Source organism: Aquila chrysaetos, chromosome 10 (assembly GCF_900496995.4).
Source record: "Aquila chrysaetos chrysaetos chromosome 10, bAquChr1.4, whole genome shotgun sequence".
NCBI lineage: Eukaryota > Metazoa > Chordata > Aves > Accipitriformes > Accipitridae > Aquila > Aquila chrysaetos.
In genome coordinates, this window is record NC_044013.1 from 24,580,702 (window position 1) to 24,604,968 (window position 24,267).

The following is a 24,267-nucleotide window of genomic DNA, read 5'->3' on the forward strand; positions in this document are numbered from 1 at the left end:
TATTTTACTGGGGTTGCATGAGGGATTGTTTTAAGTCTCAACATCACATGGAAAAACCATCATTAAAAAAAAAAAAAAAATCAAATTCTTCAAATGCTGGGAAAAAGGCTTGACCAAAATAAGGCAGACAACGAGCAGCCGTTCTGTGGCTCCTCCCTTCTGTACCCTTCTCCTCAGGACTTCAAAATTCACCCCTGCTGACTCCCAGCTCTACACATAAGACATTATTTATGTGTTCATCCTTTTAGTCCTTCCAGATAGCCAGGTCTTTACAACTCAGTAGTTCAGGATACTGTCCTGCTGACATTCCCTTGGATGAGTTTCTCCTCTGCCAAGGGCACCAGCTCCCCGACACCGGCTCCCCACACCCAGTTGCAACAACACACATCACACTATTTTTTCCTGGTTCGATTTTGCGAGCCCAGGTTTGCCAAGGTCCCACCGAGCTAACCTTGAACTGCCCCGGAGCGGCTGGAGAGGAAAGCCTCTGCTCTCTGAGGTTCAACCTCCATTTTGGAAGGAGAGACACAGGGAAAAAAAGACTTCGTTTTGACCTAAAGCGAAAATGTGCGATAGGTTGAAAGCCATCTGTAGGGCTGAAATTACTCTGATGGTTTATGATAGCGCTGTCATGTTCCTGGCTGGCTTAAGACAAAACTCTTCCCCCAGCACTGCCCTTCCCCTCGGGCAGCTTTGCCCTTCTTTGGTGCAGCAGCAGCCTCCAGACAGGAATGGCTCTTGCTGTTAAAAGAAGCCAAAACTTCTCACACAGTAATTCATTTACTAACACGTTGAAAAAAACCCATTTGAGTGTGTTACTGCAAGGCTGTAGACACACTTTCTCCATCAGCTGCCAACATTTCCCAATTTACACAGAGCAGCAGCTTGTGCTGTACAAGCCGTGCCCTGGACGAGCAGGCTTTCACATGGACTTCTCCAGCAAACCATTGCTCCTTCAGTTCCTGTCAAATTCCCAAACCCATATTTTCCCCGTTAAGGCTAAAGCCATCCCAGTGTGACCAGATTATATAAGCGGTCCAAAACTTAAGTGATGGCCAGGAAAAATTAATGGGAAAACCCAACTTTTAGGTCAGCATGCGCAATAGCAAATGGAAAATGCAGTGCCTGAGCTGACAGCTCCCCATGCCCTTAGGGATAGAGATGTGGTAGCCGGACTTCATTTCTAAAGAGACTGCAGCAAGCCAACTAGGACTCAAAGCAGCTGGTAAGCATGATTTTTTTTTTCCTCTTACTAAGTTCAGGATTTTCTCTTCTTTTGGGCTGAATCAGGCAGACAGACTTTTCCATTTCCAAGGAGTTTCCTTTCTTAGAGTTACTCTCAGAATAGCCAGCAAGTGTTTTAAACCAAGAATAACCGATGTCCCTTAGATTCATACTCCCATTTTTGGAAACACTATTTAGAGATCAAAACTCCTAAATCAAAAGTAGTCAGGAACAACAGTAAAAAACCACATGGCTATAACAGTGGGTACCGTACTGGCACCTTTTGATTCACCTCTTTCCTCGAAGACTCCTGGGAAGATTGGGTTTGCCCCAAATCTCCCTGAGTCGTATCAGCTCCTTGCCAGAAACCTGCACCACCCAGATTTAAGGTGCGAGTCCCCTGGAACAAGTCACTGCTGGAATGTCAGCAAAAACTATGCTACAAGTAATTACAGAAAGAAAAAAAGATCAACATAAGCCAAACCCCTGGTTAATAACCTTTGAAGAAAATACTAGAGTTGGAAAACAGATGGATTTTTTGTTCTGTTTTGTGCAAAAAGGTGTGGGTTTTTAAAAAATATATATAAATATATATATACACTATATATATAAAAAAATACCCAAAATATATATATATATAATAATATATATATTAAAAATACCCAAAATATATATACACTAATATTTATATAGTGTTATGTGTAATATAAAATTCTGAATCATGGTTTGAATCACTGTGTGGCACTTATGAATGGCATTGTTCTTATGGATGATGTGCTGATTTCTGCTGATATATGAATAAGCTTCATATAATGCACATGAGCTTTTAATAGAGTAGCTGCCAAGGAAATAACTGAAAGCCACCAAGAGTAGTACTTAGTTCATCTATTACTTGTCCAAAAGGTACAACTGACATTCAAATTAGCAGATTATTTCATGTTACACTGCTGAGCATCAGATGGAAAGACAAAAAGAAATGGGAAAGATATGGAAAAGGGATATCATACCTAAACCAGAGTTTAAACTCAGAGCTAGCAGACACAGCTTAAAACTTTCCCTTTGTAAGACATACTTGTGCCAGAGAAATTACTTTGTTTCTCAGACAAGCACACCACCTGTGCTTGAGTCAAACTGTAGCAATAGAAATCGTTTTCTATTGGCATATCACAACACTTTTCTTATGAGAAAGGAGAAAACTAGATTGTGTTACGTACCTGCAGTGAAGAGCTGCCCAGGGATGCTGTGGGACAGGCATCGCTTCGAGCCCGTCAGAGCAAGCTGGACAGTCATCTGCCAGGAAAGCTCCCTGCTTTGGGCTGCCTCAAATTTGCACCGCTTTTGACCGTAAAGGAGGGTTTTATTTTGCACCAGCAGAAGACCTGGCTCTGGGGCACACATCACTAAAATTTTAATGATATTTGAGTTCTAGGCAGCATATGAGAAAGTGGAACTAACCGCAACAAAATCACCAAAACACAGCTCAAGAAACGCAATTTTGAGGCAGATTTTTATTGAACATTAGGATGTTTTCACGCAGTCCCCAGAGAGCCTGTGCTGATTTTGAAGGGGTGCACGCATGTAGCCAAGCCAGAGGAGACCCAGGCAGGGGGACGGGGGTCCCTCCACTTAGTGTCGTCCACTGGGGCATGGCAAAGTGGCCGTGTCACAGCGTGCCCAAATATGCGCACTCTCGCTTGCCAGACCAAGCCACTATTAGGATTTATAGACATCCGTTTCACTTGACCACCCTAGTTCATGGACAATCACTACATCCCTTGTGGCAAAGGGGCGTTTTGCTTCCCAAAGCGCAGAGATGCAGGAACGCTGCCTGAGGTTCAGGCTGTGGTTGCTGGACCCCACGACACCCTCAGCCCCAAAACTGCCTCAGAGCCCACGCCCCAGCCCCATCGCAGCGTGTCGCGCGGCTGCTGGATTGCTGGAGCCCGGCAGGGCGGGCACGGTTTTAGGATTTCCCTGATTTTATGTGCTAGGTACTGCCCACCAAAGTCATTAAGCAGAGCTCTGAAGTTTTCTTCAAAGCCCCCTGAATATCCTACAAAAACTGAAATCATGGTAACCTCTTTGTTATTGTCGTGGTTTAACCCCAGCTAGGAAGTAAGCACCATGCAGCCGCTCGCTCGCTCCCCCCGCAGTGGGATGGGGGAAGAGAATGGGAAGGGTAAAAGTGAGGAAACTCGTGGGTTGAGATAGAACAGTTTAATAACTGAAATAAAATAAAATAGTAATAATAATAATTGTAATGAAAAGGAAAATAACAAAGAGAGAAAAATAAAACCCAAGAAAGACAAGTGATGCAAATGAAAACAATTGCCCACCACCAACTGACTGATGCCCAGCCGGTCCCCGAGCAGCGGCCCCCCAGCCAACCTTCCCTCTAGTTTTATTGTTGAGCATGACGTCATGTGGTCTGGAACATCCCTTGGGTCAGTTGGGGTCGGCTGTCCCGGCTGTGTCCCCTCCAACTGCTTGTGCACCCCCAGCCTGCTCACTGGTGGGGTGGGATGAGGAGCAGAAAAGGCCTTGGCTCTATGTAAGCACTGCTCAGCAGTAACGAAAACATCCCTGAATTATCAACAGTTTCCAGCCCAAATCCAAAACATAGCCCCAAACTAGCTACTGTGAAGAAAATTAACTCTCTCCCAGCCAAAACCAGCACATTTATTTAGCTTCCTTTGAAGCAATTACGTGAGAGCTAATAAGACATTATTTAAAATTACCTTTAAATAGCTTGCCTAGGAAAATCAACCCAGCAAAGGAATTGCTCTGAAATATTATTTTTCTTGGAAATTACAGAGCTAAGGGACTCTAATGGCCGTGCTGCTATTCATGTTTTATTGCCTATTATGCCACTTACAATCCTCATAACAGGATACCTTTATTGTTCCAGGGTATAATCTCTGCCCGGTGAGCAAAATCACACAATAGAAGTTTTAAAATATCTGTTTCCTAAAAGCCTGACCCAAAGCCCACCAAGGTCCCACTGATTTCTGGGAGCATCAGAACAAACCCTCAGGCTGGCCATAGGGTGTCACCACTGACCTGGTTCTGGGGAGTAGCACGAATTCTCTGACTAGCAAAACAACTAGGTTAAAGAAAAATATGACCCTACAGTGCCTAAACACTGTGCAGCTTGTCTTCCCATAATCAAAAAACAGAATTTGGGTAGAAAAAAACTGGTATCATAATTTCATATGGTCGCTTGGAAGAGATGGAAAGCCTGGCTGTAGTTTTTGTTCACATTAGATACACCCAGGTTAGCATGCTGTACGTGCGGTGATAAACCACCTGCTCAGCTTAAAGGCTTTTGAGGTTTTGAGACAGGCTCTGTCAGACCCATACTTTCAATCAGCTGCTCACTCAGCCAGGCAGAAGTCAGAGTGTATCATGGCTAATTGAGTAGAACTTTGCGAAGAAATCGGCCACAGACACCCTGGCATCTGCCGTGCTCGGTCCTGAGCTACGTCTGTGCCCGTGCAAAGAGCCTGCAAGTGCCAGGGGAGTAACTCTGGCGTTTGCTCCTCTCCGCACTGGATATGAGGTCCGCACTGCTCCCGGGGGCCCCATCCCGGCTTGGCTCATGGAGCTCACGCCAGCACCACGCTGGATGCAGAGGGGCCCTTGGGGCAAGCGGAATTGCTTTCCTTCAGATATGTTGATTCAAATTTTAGTCTTCTGTGACTCTCCGTTACTCAGGGGTGGGGGTTTTGTTCAATTCCCCGCCCCCGCTCTCCCTCCCCCCCTTAACCTTTAAAGTTAACAAAGTGATTGTCCACACCAGGAACCGACGATGAGGGGCCCAACAGGCTTTCTCCTTTGCTCGCTGCTGCTGGTGGCTCCCCATTGCACAGAGGTGGCTGCCCAGGACCTCCAGCCCGACCCCAAAACACCATGTGCCAACTGGATGGGAGGAGCGCCTGGCTATCCCGGCCACAACGGGCTCCCCGGCCGGGACGGAAAAGACGGAAAAGATGGACTAAAGGGAGAGAAAGGAGAGGAAGGTTGGTGAGGAACAGGGGGTATGTCAGTGCTGGAGCCTGTGGGCAGCCCCAGCCCCCAGGCCCAGCCCTGGTAGGTCTCATGTCTGGTGGGTCCATGCCTGATCTTTTTCCAGATGACTTTTGAATATCTCCAGGGATAGAGATTCCACAACCCAAGTCAAAGAATTTGGTCTGGTGGTTGTTTTTCCAGTTAATGACGTTTTTTCTGACATGCTGCTCTTGGCAGCTCTGCATACAGCCAGGAGGGTGAGCTGGCTTTCTACTTGCTGACTCAGCTTACGGGGGGTGTTGAAGCCATCCAGCCTTTCCTCAGCTCCATGCTGCCGAGCAGATCCTCATACCACAGCCCCCTCTGTGTTTTGAGCCGGTGGGTAGCGGCTGACGGCACAGTGCAAAACCAACACCCATCCCTACTCTGTCCCCCAGGTATGCAAGGTCCCAAAGGTGACCGAGGCGAAATAGGAGTCCCAGGGCAGGAAGGGCCAAGAGGATTTCCTGGATACCCAGGGCAGAAGGGGGAGAAGGGTGAAGGTGCCTTTGTCTACCGCTCTGCCTTCAGCGTGGGGCTGACGGAACGAGCCCCCCACCCCAACGTCCCCATCCGCTTCAGCAAGATCTTCTACAACGAGCAGAGCCACTACGACGCCAGCACCGGCAAGTTCCTCTGCAGCATCCCCGGCATGTACTACTTTGCCTACCACCTGACGGTCTACCTGACGGATGTCAAGGTCAGCCTCTACAAGAAGGACAAGGCAGTGATCTTCACCTACGACCAGTTCCAGAAGAACAATGTTGACCAAGCAAGCGGCTCCGTCTTACTGCACCTCAGCACTGGGGATGAGGTCTGGCTTCAGGTGTACGGGGAGGGGGACAACAACGGCGTCTACGCCGACAACATCAACGATTCCACTTTCATGGGCTTCCTCCTGTACCCAGACCTGGATGTCCATTAAAGCAGGGGGTGCTGCATGGGAAAGGATGAGGTGGCTTAACCCCAGACAGCATCCTGGGGCACTGGCGCTATAGCTAACCGTATTTACCAGAAAATTGCCTTTTGTGGAGGCAACGATTGCCAAGGGTGGACCCTGTCTCCTGTGAAATCAGTGACGTTATACAGGAGCGACTTCCATGGGACCAAGAGTTCACTCCTACCTCTGCTCTTGCTCTCCTCATGGAAACCTGGGCCCAAAGTCAAACACCACTCCTGACACATCATGAAAGAGTAACTCTCAAGATGGCCTAACCCGCTTTTAAATTTAAAAGAGGTAAGAGAAAAATTGGTTACATTTAAATATCACATTCTAAATTTCCCTTTTTTAACCACCTAAATTAATTTAAATCAGTGGTACACATTTTAGCCAGCATTTTAAAATTTGAGTAGAAGAGGGAGAAGACTATTCACGAAAGCCATCTCTGCTCTTGTTTTCAGCTGGAACAGATGGCTCCATTTTTTCCATCGTAACTCCCTGTCTTATTAGGGCCTTTGACTTCCACCCATGCTTTGTTGTCTCCCTTCTTTAGCCCAGATCTTTGAATATATTCAGATTATTAACTTTCACTTATTTTAATCCTTTGATTTTCCTTTTATGTTTATCCCCTATCATTATCTCTAATGTAGACAGCATGCTTGTTTAGGGCAGGGATCTTCTCTTTTGCTTTATCTGAAAAGCCATATGAACACCGGTGAGGCCACACAACAAAAGCAGCCCATTGACCTTGTGGCTTTGGGGGTCCCAAGGTGATCACAGATGTGTTGGCCGCACAGTTGTGATGCTCAGCAATGACAGCAGCTCCCCTGCAAACACCATGCCTGACTGGGGAGCAGAAGGTCCCTCAAGGCTCCTGGGCAACGGGGGACCTCAGGGTGGAGGTGTCCCTTCCCAAATCACTCACCTGGCAATGGCAGTGATGGCACAAGTACTTGTTCAGTCGAGAGGCCACCAGCATGCGGCACACGAGCAGCATCTTCCATCTGCAAGCTGGCAGGATTCTGTCCCATCTCCCCTCTGAATAGCTCCCAAGTGCAGTCAGAAGTTGAGATCTAGCAACCGTGTTTCTACTTTTCCACACCATAAGTGTGCCATAAGCAATGGTTTGCACACCAGCTCGGCAGAGCTTCAGGTGGTGGTGCAACCTCCCATGTTGAGTGGGCTCCTGGGATGAACATCCCCAGGACCTGCCCCAGCTCTCGGCAAGGTTACCTTAATGGGGGAAGAGTATTAAGGCTGGGATTAGTAGCAATCCCATCAAACTGCTCTCCAAGGAGCTTGCTTGACTTTCAGCTAAAAGAGGATTTGATGGTTTCTCAGATACGTTCAAAGAAGACTCCCATTAAGCTTCAGAACAAGCTAACACAGATCAGAGCTAATGCGTTATTACAAGCACAAAACAGCACTAAGATCTTCAACTGAAATTACTTCCAGCAGCAGCATTTTCTACACTCCAGTGAGTTACCACATTACAAATAATAACGACAATAAAAAACTCTTAATGAGAATGCTCCCACATTTTTGTATGCGTCGTTGGGAAGGATTTGAAGAAAGGGACTTTCTCCTAGCCTCACCAGGCAGTCCAGGAAAATATAGATATATTTTTCCAGCAAGGTGGGGGCACCCTGGGCTGGCACACACAGGGACACCCCTCTTTTGCTTTCCCAAGAAACTGCCCACCCTCTCGCTTTCATCAAGGCTTCAGCATCTCACCACCTCACACTGTATTGCCTCCTTTTTGGATAACAAGAGCTCTGGTTTCCAGATTGTTTCCCCAAAACCACTGTGCCTGAATCCACTCTGACCAGCCAGCCAGAGACTGGGCCTCCACTGGCCCAGGAGACTTTGAGCAGACTAGATTTAGCAAGGGCCAAACTGATGCTCAATCTGATCATGCTGAATTCAGAGAGCTGGGAAAAACCCTGCTCCTATTGTGTAAATTAATGGGAAGGGAAAGAAAAAAGAGAAAAGAAAAAAAAAAACACCCACCAAACCAAAAACCTAATCCAGAAACAAAAGGAGATTTAAAAATGCAGCAGTTGCTGGATCAAATGGAATAAGAGGCTTAAATTGAAAGGAGCAAGTTAGAGCTTTTGCAGTGTTTTTTTCAAATATTTTCAGATGGATTTTCTGAAGGCACGGAAAATTGAAACAACCAAAGTGCTAAGAGCCATTTGGGATAAACACTAGTAGAAAATACTAATTTAAAGTCTAGTTCCCAAGAGGCAGCCAAAACAAATTATTCGTTTCCTTGCTGCCACGCAGCAGGAGCTAATATGCTTACAGTTCTATCCTGTACACCATGGCTTTTCAAACCGCCACGCATGTCTGATGCTGTGTGCTTTAGGCCAGGGCAGAACCCCCGATTTCTTAGCACCCCTTGCAACTGCCCCATCACCAGCGTGATCCATATCAATGTGACGTCCAACCAGGCCAACAGCATCTCCCACCTCAGGTCACCACGGCTGTAGCGCAAGAAACACTTTGTGTGTTAGAAACTCAGAGACTGGGGCCATGCTGGCCCTTATGGGAAAGTCTTGTTGAACCCCAGATGCTTGCTTGCCCTCCACATCATCCCACACCCCACTCAGGATGCTCGCAGGTGCCATCAGACCTTGCGGCAGATGACCAGCCACCCAGGAGAGGCCCAGGGTCACCACTGACTCCTGGTCGGCCGCCATGGCAGCAGGATGGCAGAGGGCTACACGAAGGACCAAAACAAGCCCCACAACAGAGACCCAGCCTGGAAGTCCTTGTTTCAAATACTGGCTCTGGTTTTGGTCCTGGGTCTTCCCCTGCCCCAGCTGTCAGGGTGGGGGTGCTCAGGGCTGCGTCACCTAATACTGCAGTCACTGCTATGTTCATATATGAGAAGAATATGTCTTATATGTGCGCACATGCACATTATCACAGACCACGAGGTAACAAAGCTCCACAAGAATGCTGCGTATTAGTACATAAGGTCTTCTATCTTATTTAATCATTAAAAATGTAGCCTCTTTATCACCCTGTAAATGGCTTTTCCAAACTCCCCTGTGAGCAGCAACCTCACGCGCAGACACCTGCCTCCTCGCAGGCTGCGTGGGAACATGGAAACCAGGGTCACGGGGGGTTGCAGCGCTCCGCTCCCCTGGAGCGGCGAGCAGGGGTTCGGCACCGGAGGTGTTTGTGGACACTGGCTCCAGCCCGGGGAGCTGCAGGGCTGACACCTTGCTGTCAGGGCAGGAGTCAGGCTGCTTGCTGAGGGGTGTATTTGTTTCACCAAAAATAGATAAAGAAAAACAGGAACATGGTTTCCCTCAAAAGCGCCCTAGCTGTTCCTCAGTCGCTGGGTTGATGAGCCACCCCATGCTCTCTCCCTGAGGGGGCTGGCATGGGGACCTCATTTCTGTTCCTTCCCACACGCTCCCACCCGTGCACAACACAGCACGCTGTCCTCAACTTGCAGCAGGTCTCTCAACTAAACACAATGAGCATGCAACCTCTCCCAAACCCCGCCCAACACTCCAAACACAACCCTGGCAAGTCATATGTAAAATATATGCGATGACGAGCGCAAGTACTGTTGCCTCTGTAAGCAGCGAGGATGCATAAAGGAGGGGGCTGCCCGGTTCATGCAGGATCTGCCTTTAAGAGTATTTGCACATGCAGCAACACAGGGCAGGGCTGCGACAGGGCAGGAGGGCAGCAAAGCAGCTCTGGTGCAAGCCTCCTCTCTTCCCAAAGCACAGTAGGGACTTCTGTCTTTATAGGACATTTTCAAATGTGGCTTCACTACGAGACTCACCCTCCAGGCTGTGAGTGCGGAGACCATCTTCCTCCCAGCTCCCCGCTCGGACAAGGATGCTTCACACAGGGTACCTGCATCGCTCATGCATGTCCCAGCCAGGCACCTCAAAAACCAGCAAACAACAGACTAGTCCCCCAGTTAGTGCAGCCCAGTCAGCAGGCTGTGAATGAGGCGAGGCCCTGCTGCATGGAAATAGGGGTCAAAGCCTTCCCTTTAGGGATTTGGACTGTTTTATTAAGTCTTTACCTCAAGTCTGTGTAAGATTCTTGCTCTACAGTGCTCAGCTAGAGACATACACACTTACCTCCTTAGCAGGCACCAAATCCCAGTTTAAGCCACCACCCACCCAGAAAGTCATTTAGCACCCCCAGGAGCAGCAGTCAGCCCCCTCCCAGCTCTCCCCTAAGGCAAATGCTCCCAACAGAGGCTCACCCCGTCTGCAAAGCAAGCACAGACACAGCGCAGGGCAGCCAGAGAAACCCCCCCGGTTTCAGCAAACACGCCTCTGCCCCACTGCAGCCAGGGTCGAGCCCTGGAGCTGCCCGTAGCACCTCTGTTACTGCCTCCCGAGGCTGCCCAGCCCCTGCAGGTGTCTGCATGTGAAGTCTCAAGTGCCAAAAATGTCCCGACAAGCTTCAGGAGCAGCAACTGAGCATGACCAGCAATTACCCCACCAGGCTACAAGCCCCTGGGGAGTTCTTTTAGCCCAGGAACCACCTGAATCCCTGCACGCGGTATGGGTATCAGACCTCCACCTCCCCAGCTTTGCCGGGGCACATAGCCAGGGTGTCGGCAGTAGCCCAAGGGCAGGGAGCTGCAGGGCGCCATGCTGGCCTTGTGCTGCTTTTAGGGGAGAGCTGCAAATAGGCTTTGGGAGGGTAGTGAGGTCCTGGGGGACAAGGTCAGGGGAGTTCCTAATGAATCCAGCCTTTTTCCATTACTGAGTTGCTGTGGTTTTACTCTCCTTCCACGCTTCATAAACCTGTGGGATGGGAAAACCTGGCCAAAATAGGCACATATCCAAGGCCTGGGCTGGCTCCTAAGGATTGCACAATGCTTTGAACATACAATTATCTTGTAACAAAAGAGCCAAGAATGACACTGACATCCTGAAAGGGCACAGAATCACCTGCTCTCCAACAAGTTTAAATGTTTTACTTTGGGTTTTTTTAATCAATCCTGACAACAGATGCCTAGTACAAAGTTAGGTCTCGCTATTTACCGCCTCTCTAGCTGTTGCAGATTTAAATGGATGGCTTTCCCTTTAGAAACTAATGTACTGCTGCAGGTACACAAACGGGATGCCTCTGGGCATAAACATTGCCAGCAGCTCCTATTAGATAGCAACAAATATGATGAAGATACCAAGAATGAGGTCTCCTTTGCCACTTCGTGATTAGAGCAGGTTATAAAGAGAGCACTCGGCTCCTTTGATCTTGACAGCTGTGTTTGAATCTTCCCTCCCTGCACTGCTGCTCCAAGAAAGACAGCAGGAAGGCAGCATGCTTTCTTGAAGGCAGAAAGCAACAACACTCCCCAAGGAAAGATTTAAGTCACTGCACTAACAATTAGGGAGAAATAACGTGGCTACAGTTAGAGAGGCTGGCCAGTCTCATCCAGCAGGGGAAACCACCTGTGAAAGCATCCGTGGCCCTTTTAAACACAATTATAGGCTGATCCTAATTGTGCCTTAACCCCATGTAATCACTTGTGCTAGTAATTAATTGGAATACAAACAGCAGCTGCACTAAACCATGAAGAGCTACAAGAAAAAGATAAATTGTTTGCAAGACTTTTATCATATTTATTTGTGAAGTATAAACTCGCTAGAGGCTTTTCGGCATGCAAGAAGGCAAAGGGATTAGGATAAAGTCCTAGGTTTAGCTAATCAGCCGTTGTACTTCCATGCAGGAAATATCATCAGATTTGAAGTTTACCCTTTGAAATACTCTGGAGGAAACCAATCCTGAGCATACCCAGGCTGGGAGCAAGGCTGCCACATGTTTTTATGATGTTTGTACTAGACATAGGTACCTGATGGAAAGACTCAAGTCTGCCGTGGGATTGTAAATCAGCAAACCCACCCTCAGCTCATCCTTAGACTCATCCCAGGAGACCAGCCCAGCATAACACCACTGCTCTTTGAGGACAGCTGCGTGACCTCCTTACATGTAGGTGCAGTTTGTCACGCTCCAGCCAATCCACAGGGAAGGAAAGGTTTATTCCCAATGAAATAGAAGCATTAAATGTCAACATCCATTTCTTCCTGTGTGGCATATCAGAGGATTCCTACTCACAGGGCAATCTCTGGGATCCCTCACATAAAGCAGCACAGCTTTACGGAGAGGCATCAGGGAGGGAGGCAGAGCAGGAGATCCCACTTGAAGCCCCTCTCTAAATCCCTTAGAGTCAGGCAGGGAAGGAGGGAGATATGAAGCAACTCACCCAGCTCCCTCCGATCCTCTGGGCGTCTGTGAAAACACAGCGCTCTGCCCAAAGGAGTCAGGACAGCACAGCTTCTTCGCTGCCTAGACAGGGGTTTCTAGAGAAGCTATTCTAGTTCTGTAACATGTTTTGGTTAGTCTTTTAAGGCCAAGGTGGATTTGTCATCCCAGATGAGGTATAACACACAGAAGGGAGATTCCCACACCACAGTACCTGTATCACAGCGAGGCAGAGGCAACTTCAAAACAGTAGGAGACCAAAAGACCACAGCAGCACGTTGCTCAGCAAGTTTTGTTGGGAGCTGGGAGTAGGAGCCCACTTTGAAGCTCTCCAACAGGACAGTCACTGTCCGGTGACAGGAGTCCCCTCTGCAGGTGTCCTCACCAAAGCATCCTCAGCTGGACTGGGGGACTCTGAGACTCCCCTGCTGGGGGCAGCTCCTGTCTGTACCAGGGATACTTTGTCACATTCCCTCCATACGTATTCCCTTGCTCAGTCACCCACCTCATACGTGACATTCTCAGCTGTACATCTGTTTATTCACACCAACATACAAAATGGAGTCTTTTCTCTCAAGAGGTTTTCAGTTTACATGAGTTCATATACAATTATATAAGGCTTGTACATACATGTCACAGCTACAGACCAGGTAGTATGAACACAGCTAGAATTAGAGCTGACTAGAAATCTGCTACATGCAAATGGTCTCTTCCATAAACACAGATGTATTCAGCAAAAAATGCCCTATTTGCCAATTTTAAAAACTTAAAGACACTGCTCTGAACTCCCTGTAGTACCTTGAGAAAAAGTTATAATTTGGGTTAGGATTCTGACCCTGCTGCTTGGTAAAGACCAACTGGAACAAATATAAAAGGCAAACTGAAAGAAAATAAATCTGGAAGTAAAAACATGGAAGCAAATCCTTGTCCTCAAAGCCACCCCTGCTGCCAAGGACTGACTTGCATTGTGCTAGTGCTTTTCCAAAAGAGCCCTGATGTGACACTCACATTCCAACCCCATGACTGACAGGGGGACTCATAGAGAACAGGGCTGCACTGTCATCTGCCCAGCAGGTTTTCATGTGCTGAACAACTGCACATTGAGAGCAGGAAGATGCTTGCCAGCTCCCCAACACCCCGGGGAAGCAGGAAGTACTTGATTTATTCATCTAAAATCAATTCCTTCTTTACTGAGGAAAAATACCTTCCACTTCAATTATTGAAGTAAAATATTAAGAAGAAAACCTTTTATTTTAATTCCCTGGAAGTTAACTAAGAAAAAAAAAAATACCACCAAGGAAAACCCACTACTACCACACTAGGTCTGAGCTTGCCTGTTCTTGCTCACATGAAGAACAGTGGAACACTGGATTCTCCTGCTAACCAGCTAGCCAGCTGAGAAGAGGCATGGCAGAAATATTATGCAGATGACAGTCAGCTTCCTTTAGCATGGTTAACTTTCTCTCTCACAATGGCTTGATTATTTTCAGCTCAAAATAGATTGCACTTTTATTCCTAAGAATATACTGTGACAGCTAGCAGTTTCCTGCAAATAGAGAATTGGCCTTGTGAGAGTATCGAAGGGAACGAGCTGACATTTAAGTGTTTTGAAGCTATTCCTTTTCATCTGTGCTGCACAACTGGCTACGCCCTTTCTAAAGCATTTTAGCACTTGGGACCTCATCCTGGCAAAACTCAGGCAGAAGGTCAGCTTTACACATTGCCAGCTGTCCCACTGAAGTCAGTGGGACAATTCATGACACTAACCTCAGTGCCTCCATAGATCTATTCAGACTAGAGCCTTTATTTGGACATTGAAATACTGAGCAGTACCCAGCAGCTTATGAATGCTGCACATCAGTGTGTGTGCAAAATGCTGATAGAACAGCCTCATTCTTTCGCTCAGAAACACCTATTATGAGTAGTGTCAATCTCCACAAAAGGTATAGGAATCAAAGCTCAGTAAATGAAACGGCCAAGGCAGACAAATGACCTTTAAATCAATTTTATTAGAGATTTTGAGATCTTGTGATTATTTCCTGTCAACAGGCTGATTGCCCGCAGACTAATTAGGCTGAAAGTCTTGACAAATAGTAACACAGAAACAACGTGAAGCTGAAGGGCATTTTGTTCTTCATATAAGCCTTTCCATATTAATGCTGTCCCAAAAGGGACCCAAACAAACTACAATTCCTGGTGAAAGTTCTTACATATTGACAGCTCTCTTCAGAAAGACGAAGGTATATACACACTTGTGAAGGAGAGAACTTCATACTCCAGACATACGTACCTTTGGTATCATCCCATTCCAACTCTGAAGAATGCTCCTTTCACTTCACTTCATCCCAAGAGAACAAACCCACACCAGGCATCAGATTTAAGTGCAAGCTTAGCAAGTTGGCAGCTGGGAAGTAATACCAAAGAACCACCTAGTACTCACAGTAGCTACAGCCAGAGTGGCATCAGGTGCACACCAAGGCAGTTCATGAAATTCAGCAGCTTTCTTCATAAGGACTTTTACTAACTCAAACGCTTTTACACACCGCATAGAGTAAGTTCCTTCCCTACAGACAGCCATACCACACTTCCCAGGTGCCAGCAGTACTATTTATGCTGCTTTTTAACATGAAACACTGAGATTCTGGAAAGCTTTACTAAAAGGTGTTAGCTATACCTACCTTGAATGGGTAGCTATATCCTACCAGGATAAAAAACTTTTTTTTAGGCTGTGCTGGACCCATCAGCATTATTTGCCCTCTACGCAGTTTCATGAAGATAGGTTTCATGTTTTGATCAAGCGAGATGACGTTACAAAACTAGAACTACTCACCATCAGCACCTTCAAACCAACACTTCACTGAGGTTTTAGGCATCTCTAAAAAGAGAACACCATTCATACCAACAAGCAACTGTTCAAGATGGATTTGTATCACAGAATATACTCCTGCTGCTGTGATCAAACTTAAAGCTCAACTTCCTTAAAACTTAAGGCAGGCAAATGAAAAACAAAGGAAAAGCCTGTACAAAACACCGATAAGGAAGTATTCCAAAACCAAGGTGACCATCTTGAGGAATCTGGGCATCAGCAGAATAAAGTAGCTAAAAGAGCAGAGGAGGAGAGTTGCTTCTAAAATCTATTTCATCTTTTGCACCTGCCCAGAATGCAGCCTCCATTTCCTGGCAGCAGCTCATTTCTCAAAATCTAGTTTGGAGAAAGAACAGCACCAAAGCTAGAAACAGTCCAAATGCAGTTGCTACCACTCAGTCAAAATGTTTACATTGGTTTTAAATGAGGAAAGCTTGAAATCCCTGCCTCTTTAAGCAAAGCGAACACTAAAAAGGAAAAGGAGACTGCCTCAGCAAGACCGTTCCTTTAGGGACACATTGTAATGTCAGACACTAAGCAGAGTAAATGTCAGAATGCTGATCTAACGTACATTGAATGATGAAACAGAGGATGTTGAGAAATCCACAGAAATACTATAAGACGAAACCTACGTCCTACTGTTTTTATTGTCCTTACATTTTTAAGATCGGGGCCAGCATACTTAGTGTTACATTTAAGACTCCCTTTTTTAAGGCAAACCGAAGAAAAAACGTGAAAAAGTATGAGAGGCAAGTGTTTCACTCCAGGTGAAATTTAAGTAGAGTGAAGTCTTTAAAGAAAGATCAGTCACAGTATTATTTTTGTGATCAATTTATGGAATACAGACTGCACTTAAGATTAGACAGGATTAAACTCTTGATTCTGAAATAATATACTAAAAACTCACCTGTTCCTTCCATTCTGAGATTCACTTTGGTCACTGAAGGGTGCAAAATCAAACATTTCTAAGATGTTCTGAAAACTTGCGTCAAAATCTGAACTAATATCTAACAGACTGATTCATATACACTATACCTGTGAGTATGAATAATTACATTCCCTGCTGTAGGAGAAAAGAATCCTAAAATTATTTTCTTTCTGTAGAGTATAATTTCAAGAATTAAATTATATTTTTAAATCCAAGCATTCCCATGGCCCAGGGCCAGAACATTCCTCTGCTTAAAATATCAAGATAAAATTACTACTTTTTATTCCTGTACTTCCTAAAAGTTAAGTACTGATGGTAGTTGAGTATCTATCTTGAAACAGAAGACAACGCACACTCTTCTCAGTGCAACTGGCAAATGAGTCAGACTATTCAGAACAAGCAACTATCTTAGCCCTAGATAATCCTATACTGTGGGATGAACAAATCTTTTCTAGGCAGCAATATGCCCTGCCATGTATCTTTATATAATATCCAAAAGTAACAGTAAATGATTTAATAAAAAAAAATCCTCTAAGGGAGCTCAGAACACAGCAATATCTCCTTTCAAAGTATATCCCAGAGAGAGAGGGGTTTTTTTTTAGTATTTTATTGAATGAACACATCAGCAAGTAAAATTTAAAGAAAAATCCACACGCAGCTTCCTAGAAATAACAGTCCACAATTCCCTCCTTAGTTATCTTTAACCATCTGGTTTTCATATTCCCCAGGCAGCTTATACAGGTTTTTACCACCCCGCTGTGATTTTCCTGTCTTGATTATTTTAATAAATAATGGGCACCACAGGCGATCCTAGAGAAAAATCCACATCTCAGCATTGCATAGCTGGACAACTAAGTTCACTGGATGTCATCATCATCAAAGAGATCTTCAAAATCTAGTCAGAAAAATAAGATAAGGTAAAATTAACCTTAAAAGTTTCAACTGTTACATTTGTACATACTCAAGTACGGTTCTTCATTATTTGGATTAAAGACAGAAGTAAAGGTAAATTAAGTGAATAAGAGTTACTGCACCATCAGTTACTAGAAACGTAACATCAGTGTAGGAAAAGACAAAGGCAGGCAGACCCGTGTATATATTCTCTATTATACACCAATTAAACTGCTTCACTTGTACAATACAAGCTTTGCAATTAAATTCATGAATGCAAAGTAAAGCTTCAAAGGAGGAGCTTTCATAAATGCGTTAAATAGCCATCACATTCAGAGTGGATCAACCATGATTCCCAGATTCCAGAACTAAACAAGTACTACTAGCTTTATGCATGTAGCAAGTCTCGGACGTAGACACTTCTGCAGAATTCTGGCTTTAGGTCATAGTATCCAGGCACACGCTTATAAATTTTGCAGATTGACATTCACATTTGTGATTTGCTGTTAAAAATGCCTTCCTTAAAAAAATGTTTCATTGCTGTGAAGGTGCTCCTAATACTTCTCTCTCAGAAAACTCATCTCACTCAGACCAGTCAAATGTGGTCGGCTAATCACAGCTGTTCTATGCATCTTTGGGAATTACTCTTAACTACTTGGCTTTGCACCTTCTTCATATATTGAGCATAAACTAACAACATAACTGAAAGCAAGTCTTTATTCTTACAGAAGGCAACATACAAGTGCCATATAATAAAATGAGGATTAATCCTCATTTATAAGAGCCCTAAACTACCAATGGAATACAATACCACAAGCAGGGCTTTGAGCAACCTGGTCTAATGGAAGGTGTCCCTGCCCATGGCAGGGGGGTGCACCTAGATGATCTTTAAGGTCCTTTCCAACCCAAACCATTCTATGACTCTATGAACCTGATGGTAGAACTTTATGGAAATACCTGTTCCTGAATATACTGGCTCCAGCAAAGAGCTAGGTCCCTCCCAACTGTTCAGAGTATATGAAAGCTGAACTTCCTTTTTCTGCTGTATTCTAAGTCTTGAGCAATGTGTGAAACCTATTTTATTTCATAATTAATACCAGTTTGTGACATCAACACCACCACAGCAACTAGATTTAATAACATATCTGAAATTCACTGTTGAAATGTCTAAATATACTTCTTAAGAAGCATAAAACCCCCCACCTTAGTAACCAAATCTAAGGTGGCATATATTCTACCCCTAAGTGGCCAGATACATAGCTGTTCTCCGCTAGAAGCAGCTGTATATACCTTATATGCATACACTTAACTTTCAAACGGAGAAAGCATATAAAAACCAAAGTTTTATTTTGCTTTGGGTACATATGCATGCATGCCTTAAGAGATTAAAGGATTATCTATAAAGTAGTAACACCCGGAGACAATTTTGTAAAGTTCTGTCCATATTTTTATATGTTTTTGCACTGTTTAATATAAGCATTTGTTACACAAACAGATCAAGGCATTTTTCCTTGTAGTGATTAACATGCTAAATCGCCTAAAACCTCCAGGAGAGGAGAAACAAGCATTTTATCACCCCCGTCTGCATCACTTAACACTGAAGCGCTCTTACCGTACCACTCACTAGAAGCGTGGTCAGGGAGAACTTTAGCGACTACCAGGCACCAGACATGAGATTAGAGAGAAACCGAGCGAGGTTTGTTTTGATAATCTTCAGTTTCTGCAGCTGTTACTTGGCAGGCCCCAGGCGTTACCATCCCCGCCGGGCGGGCAGGCACCGCGGTGACCCCTTACCCCTCCCGACCCCCGGAGCGCGGCGGCCCTTACCGTTAAAGAAGTCGGCGTGCACCGCTTTCTCGTTGGCGGCCAGGTCCATCAACAGCCCCGTGCTTCCCCCTGCCTGGGAAAGCAGGCGCTGAGAGCGGCCGGGCCGCGGCCGGGCAGCACGGCCCTGCCACCCCCAACCTCGCAGGCAGCTCCCCCAACACCCCCCCCACCTCACCTCACCTCACCTCACCTCATCAAGATCCACGTAAGGACCGGCTCCCTCAGGAAACATCTCGTCCACCGCCGGCTTCATGGCGCCAACCCCGCTCGGCCCCCGCCGCGCCACCGCTTCCGGACGCGCAGAGCCTACTTCCGTTACGAGGCCGGCCAGCGGGGCGCCGCTCTGCGCACTTGGCGGTATCGCCTCTCTCTGGTTGCCCTGGGCGGGGCGGGCCCCGCCGTTGCCATGGCGAGGAGGGCGGGGTGGCTCCGCCATTTTGCTCACTCCGCCCTCCTCGCCACGGCAACGGCGGGCCGGGCGCAGGACTCCGGCCTGACGTGAGGAAGATGGCGTCGAGCTAGCCCAAGGGGCTGCAAAGGATGAGGTTGTGAATTCTACTGGTGGTCCTTCCAGCCACCAAACTGGGTGGGCTGGTATTTAACTACTATACACACAGAGAGTGGTTTCCTGAGTCAAGGCTGCGAGCATTTTTTTGTGTAAAAAAACCCTCTCAAAACCGCGCAACAGAATCAAGGAGTTTATTGATTTCGCAGAAAAGCATAAATTGTAAAAAAGACAAGACTAATGTCAAGCATGAAAGGCTATGCATGACTGCTATGAGTATTAATAAGTGGCTGAGGGGCAGTTCAGGTGCGGTCACTGGCAGCCATGTATTCACTTACACATCTTGGCACCAGTTTTAGCAAAAAACGAGCAAAGCAGTTAGTGCTCGTGGTTGGGCACATGGTAGCCAAGGTGACTCCCAAAAGGAAACTGGGCAAAGAAGGCTCTGGCCATTTCATCAATCCTGTCGTAGGCTCCCAGGGTCCGGAAATATTCCACATAGGACCAGAAGTCGTTGGATGAGAAGGGCCAGTATGGCAAGGCTACAGATTCATGGTAGAGATCTAAAAAAAAAAAAAAATAAAAGATATTGCAGATTACTATAATACAAAGCATTTGTGTTGAAAGCTTGGGCCTGGGAGCCAACATGGTTTGGCGTTGTGGGTTCCCTTGGGGGGTTTGTGGGCTCCCCCAGCAGCAGAGAGGCAGGCAGAGCCATTTCCCCCTCTCCGTGCCCCTGCTCTGCAGAAGAGGAAGCCAGTATTCTCCGCTCCGGTCGCACCAGGAATGACAGAGTGGGACAAGATGGAGAGCAGGAATGAAGGGACACCATCAGCATTTGGGGAAATTCAAGAATTCATTGGGCTGCTTTAATTTCTAGAAGGCTGCTGGTTATTTAAAAGCAAGGAGCACTTGCAATTGAATGCTATTTTTCCTCATTCCACACCATTTCCTCTGCCCAATATAAAAATATAAAGAATAAGGTGCCATCATCTATGCTGTGCCCATGCAGCTGCCCGCTCTGCCCGCAGGCTCCTGGCAGTAGCGCCAGGGGAAAGGGCCATGCAGTTGCTCCCTCGCCATCCCAGCATCAAGGCAGCTCAGCTGAGTACAGCAGAAACCAGAGGTGCAGGATCTGCCCCGGGGTCCTGAGGACTGGGTCTGTGCTACCCCAACATTGCCTGGGACCACAGAGTTGTGCCTCATCTCAGCAGGCCATAGGAAACAGGCTAAGGAAATGGAGAGGAAAGGCATTGCCACTTGGAAGACAGCTGCTGCATTTGTGCCTGCTCTAGGAATACCTGAGAAAATATGAAATACTCATTGAAACAAGATTTCAAATTCAGCAGGAAAATGAAAACAAAATCAATTCTGAAAATGCAGGAGCTTGACCACCCTTGGGCCCAAATCTGGGCAAACAGAGAAGCATATATAAAATGTAAACACCAGCTGAGACGACACAGTTACAAATGTCTTTCTGTGCAGCAAAACTAAACCCAGTATTTTGATTTGATTTAAAGCCCATTTAAATAGATGGGAGCCATTCCACTCACCAGGCTCAGCTTGGGACCAGGATCTTTAGGGGGAATTAAGAGCCTTCAACAATCCTATTGTCAGACCTTAATTTTACAGAGTAAAGTTTGCAGCGCATAGGCACAGATGGCATATAACAAATCAAATGAACCAGCCAAATGCTGTCTGCAGAGGAGAATTCACTGGTTATACCAGCTGACCTTAGATTCACTTTGCAGTCTGCTGTTTGGCCCAGTGTGAAAGAAAACCATAATTGTTGGTAATGAGAGCAACATGTTACTGCCTGAACAACGTTTTATTTTTAGATTGACACACGCTCTCCTGACTGTCCAAGAGGTTGCTGCAGAAATATTTGCTGTGCACAAATACAATAGTACCCTTAAACTTGTGAAAACAGAGATGATACATTCAAAGATTTTAGAGCCATAAGGAAATATAATGGAGCATAGGGAAAAATGTTTTGAATTAAAGGTAATCATATTAGCCCTTATTTTGTATATATATTTCTATTTTCCATATCTATTATAATACTCTCCCTGCATATTTGTATCTGTGCACTCGGGATTGCTGCTGGCTATCCTGCTGGTTATACTGAGATGTATACCAGCAATAGCAGTACTTTATTATTGCAGATACTTCTATGCAACTTTGTTTTCAGAAGGAATTCTGTCTGAAAACACCAAAGAGAGGTTAACTAATATAATCATCAGTAAGCCAGTGTAAACATCATTAGGATGTTGAGGAGTTTTTTAATCAAAGGCGAACACTAATCCAATGGGCTAATCATGCAAAGTGACACGAACCACAGGGTAGCTGTGCTAAGGGATTTATTTCAACATTTCTTTAATTGGATTTGTGGCAATTTGTAAATTTTAAGCGCTTTATCGTGCATGTCAGTATTTTTGCCCATAACCAGACAGACATATAGTATTAGTGTTCAGGACAGACAAAATTCTCAGACGTCTAATATGTTTTTAAGTCTGGTGCTTTCCAATTACGATTTTGTACAACAGAATTAGTGATTTGACCATAACCCCTTTTCTTTTTAAGACTGCAAGTATATTAGCTCTATTATTAGACATTAATATGTCAGCTTTTAATAAATTTCTTTAAATTTCAAAAAAGTCACTCTTCTTTCTCCACCAGAACTAGAGGAAAGCCCTTCCACAGCCCACTGCAGTTAGTAAGCATCCTGCCAAAATCGCTGCTGGGCATCAGGTCTGGGAGTTACAAATGACTCTTTTAATTGTTAGTGATACAAAGAAAAGAAAAAGACATTAAGAATTACCATCTCCATCCTGGATTGATCGGGCATCTGTAAATAAAGAGGAAACTCATCGGTACCCGCTCCCACACAGAAGGACTTTCTGTTAATAAAAGGTTTGCTGTGTAGCCAGAAGCTGACAAGTTCTTTAATGCATATGTAGGACCCTCTGTATAGCCAAACATTTTTTGTTTCTCGAACAGCTGAATAAGGAATTCCCCATTTGCAGTCCCTCAGTGCTACAAACCAAATACTCTCAACAGCCAGAGCAGTTGCAATTAATACACAAGCAATATCTGATACTAAATAGAAGATACTGTATTAGTAACAAAATATTTCTGGCAGCTTGAAAAATAAATGAGAATAAATTCATCAGTAATCTTACCTGTTAGCATGTTCATCAGCATACAGAAGAAAAACAAGACAATAAATGTCATCTTTTCTGCAAGATACTGCTTGTGTTTCTGAAAAATAATCTGTACAGCTGAGGATTATTACGAGATTAATAATTATGCAAAGTCTATTATTTCTTCTTTTATTAGAAGAATATGTTCCAAAACAGATTCTAATTATTAATTTAGGCATAACAAGATGCAATTACATTTTCTTACAGTTTTTGAACTGCAACACAGAGTATTAAAAATACCACAGTCCTGAAGTGTGTACTGATATTTTATTTATAGGTGGCATAAATCCAAAAGGCTCCTCTGAACTGACATGAAATTAAGTGTCTTTGGAAATGTTTTATTTTGTGGTTAATTTAATTTCACTTTAGAAATTACCTCTCTCTCTCTCTCTCTCCTTTTCTTCTTCTCGCAGTAGTAAAGGTCTGTAGCTCCAAGTCAGCTACAGAACTCCAAAAGGATTTCTATTGCTGTAAAATAGCAGCACTGTTTAAGGAAGGGTCGGGGGAAAAGGAGAGAAACGTCACCAAGTTACTACACCAATCTGATTTTGTCGCCTTAAAGTAGAGATATTTTAACAGCTCACATTTGCATTATATTTCAGCACTGTCCATGGAAGAAACAGTAGACAGTTTCTGAGAGGAAATCAGAATCAACTTTGGCAATAATACTTTTGTATTTTGAAGACAGAGGGAGAAAATCCAGAAACAAATTCAGTGATTATTACCTTTACTGCCCTCCTGATTGTCTTTCTGCTGCTTTAGAAAAATAGATTTTAAATGTTATTCTAGCAAATTGCTAACAGGATACTGAGTTCCATCTCCAACTGAGTCACAAAAACCACAAACACTTGAGACTGATTTATGTTCTTACTTTGCACCCTTAAAATCTAGATCTTAAAGCGTACATAGGCACCAAGCGCCCACTGAAATCAATTGGCTTACATTACGCAAAGAAGTAGGTCCCAAATGACCATGCTGATGGTGCAGGTACTGCAGCCTTCGAAGTGGGTCGATAAGGTGCATTGAAATGCACTTTCACATTATACTGCTTTCCTGGAAAGATTCCTCTCCCAATGCCAAGCAGGTCCTTTGGGCTCCCATCTGTGCAGGTTGCTGAAAGGATCCAGCGCTTTGAGAAGCCTGGAGGGAAGACACAGTTTGGAGAATATTCAGTTGATGTGTACATCTTGATTTTCTTTTAGCACAAAACTCCTGATGGCAGCAGGTGTGGTCAGGGACTAAGGTGTAGCACACAGTGCTCTGCAACTCATGGGGAGATGTGGGGATTTCTGTGCTTCTAGAAGATGTGGCCATTCAGGTCATGTTGCCAAACCTGGCAGCTGTTTTCAGATGGCTCTGCTCTAGAAAGAAGCCACTGCAATGCCAGTGCAGAGCTCGCTGCTCACATTCATGCTGCGATGATCTGATTGTACGGTTGCTGGTTGGATCTGCTCTCTTGGCTGGGAGTTTTCAGTTGCCTTTATGGTCTACAAAATAATTTATCTATCTCGAGTCTAGACACCTGCATTTCCCAACTGTGTGTGTGGGTCCTAACATTGGTGCCTTTGCTCTACCACATCC

The 24,267-nt window shown here is 45.2% G+C and overlaps 3 protein-coding genes across 3 annotated transcripts; 1 reads left to right on the top strand and 2 right to left on the bottom strand.

Annotated features, from left to right (window-relative positions):
• The first annotated feature begins 1,003 nt into the window (after positions 1 to 1,003).
• On the top strand, positions 1,004 to 7,740 carry ADIPOQ (adiponectin, C1Q and collagen domain containing). The gene is made up of 3 exons (XM_030029213.1): positions 1,004 to 1,225; positions 5,024 to 5,243; positions 5,670 to 7,740. Exons 2-3 carry the CDS (start codon positions 5,033 to 5,035, stop codon positions 6,194 to 6,196), a joined length of 738 nt encoding a protein of 245 aa, XP_029885073.1. The 5' UTR covers positions 1,004 to 1,225; positions 5,024 to 5,032; the 3' UTR covers positions 6,197 to 7,740.
• Positions 7,741 to 14,455: 6,715 nt separating this feature from the next.
• COPS9 (COP9 signalosome subunit 9) lies at positions 14,456 to 19,368 on the bottom strand. The gene is made up of 3 exons (XM_030029037.2): positions 19,169 to 19,368; positions 18,979 to 19,051; positions 14,456 to 17,155 (listed from the first exon to the last, which is right to left on the bottom strand). The coding sequence occupies exons 1-3, from the start codon at positions 19,229 to 19,231 to the stop codon at positions 17,118 to 17,120; spliced, it is 174 nt and encodes a 57-aa protein (XP_029884897.1). The 5' UTR covers positions 19,232 to 19,368; the 3' UTR covers positions 14,456 to 17,117.
• A 293-nt stretch (positions 19,369 to 19,661) lies between these two features.
• OTOS (otospiralin) lies at positions 19,662 to 23,182 on the bottom strand. Its single transcript, XM_030028419.2, has 4 exons — positions 23,073 to 23,182; positions 22,666 to 22,758; positions 22,305 to 22,331; positions 19,662 to 20,046 (listed from the first exon to the last, which is right to left on the bottom strand). The coding sequence occupies exons 2-4, from the start codon at positions 22,715 to 22,717 to the stop codon at positions 19,862 to 19,864; spliced, it is 264 nt and encodes an 87-aa protein (XP_029884279.1). The 5' UTR covers positions 22,718 to 22,758; positions 23,073 to 23,182; the 3' UTR covers positions 19,662 to 19,861.
• Positions 23,183 to 24,267: the final 1,085 nt, after the last annotated feature.

Coding starts and splice junctions, on each gene's coding strand:
- OTOS (XM_030028419.2), bottom strand. CDS start 22,717: ATGACATTTATTGTCTTGTTTTTCTTCTGTATGCTGATGAACATGCTA. Junction 22,332..22,665: donor GCTGATGAACATGCTAACAG/GTAAGATTACTG, acceptor CTTTATTTACAG/ATGCCCGATCAATCCAGGAT. Junction 20,047..22,304: donor ATCAATCCAGGATGGAGATG/GTAATTCTTAAT, acceptor TTTTTTTTTTAG/ATCTCTACCATGAATCTGTA.
- ADIPOQ (XM_030029213.1), top strand. CDS start 5,033: ATGAGGGGCCCAACAGGCTTTCTCCTTTGCTCGCTGCTGCTGGTGGCT. Junction 5,244..5,669: donor GGGAGAGAAAGGAGAGGAAG/GTTGGTGAGGAA, acceptor TCTGTCCCCCAG/GTATGCAAGGTCCCAAAGGT.
- COPS9 (XM_030029037.2), bottom strand. CDS start 19,231: ATGAAGCCGGCGGTGGACGAGATGTTTCCTGAGGGAGCCGGTCCTTAC. Junction 19,052..19,168: donor CTTACGTGGATCTTGATGAG/GTGAGGTGAGGT, acceptor CTGCTTTCCCAG/GCAGGGGGAAGCACGGGGCT. Junction 17,156..18,978: donor GCACGCCGACTTCTTTAACG/GTAAGGGCCGCC, acceptor TTTTCTGACTAG/ATTTTGAAGATCTCTTTGAT.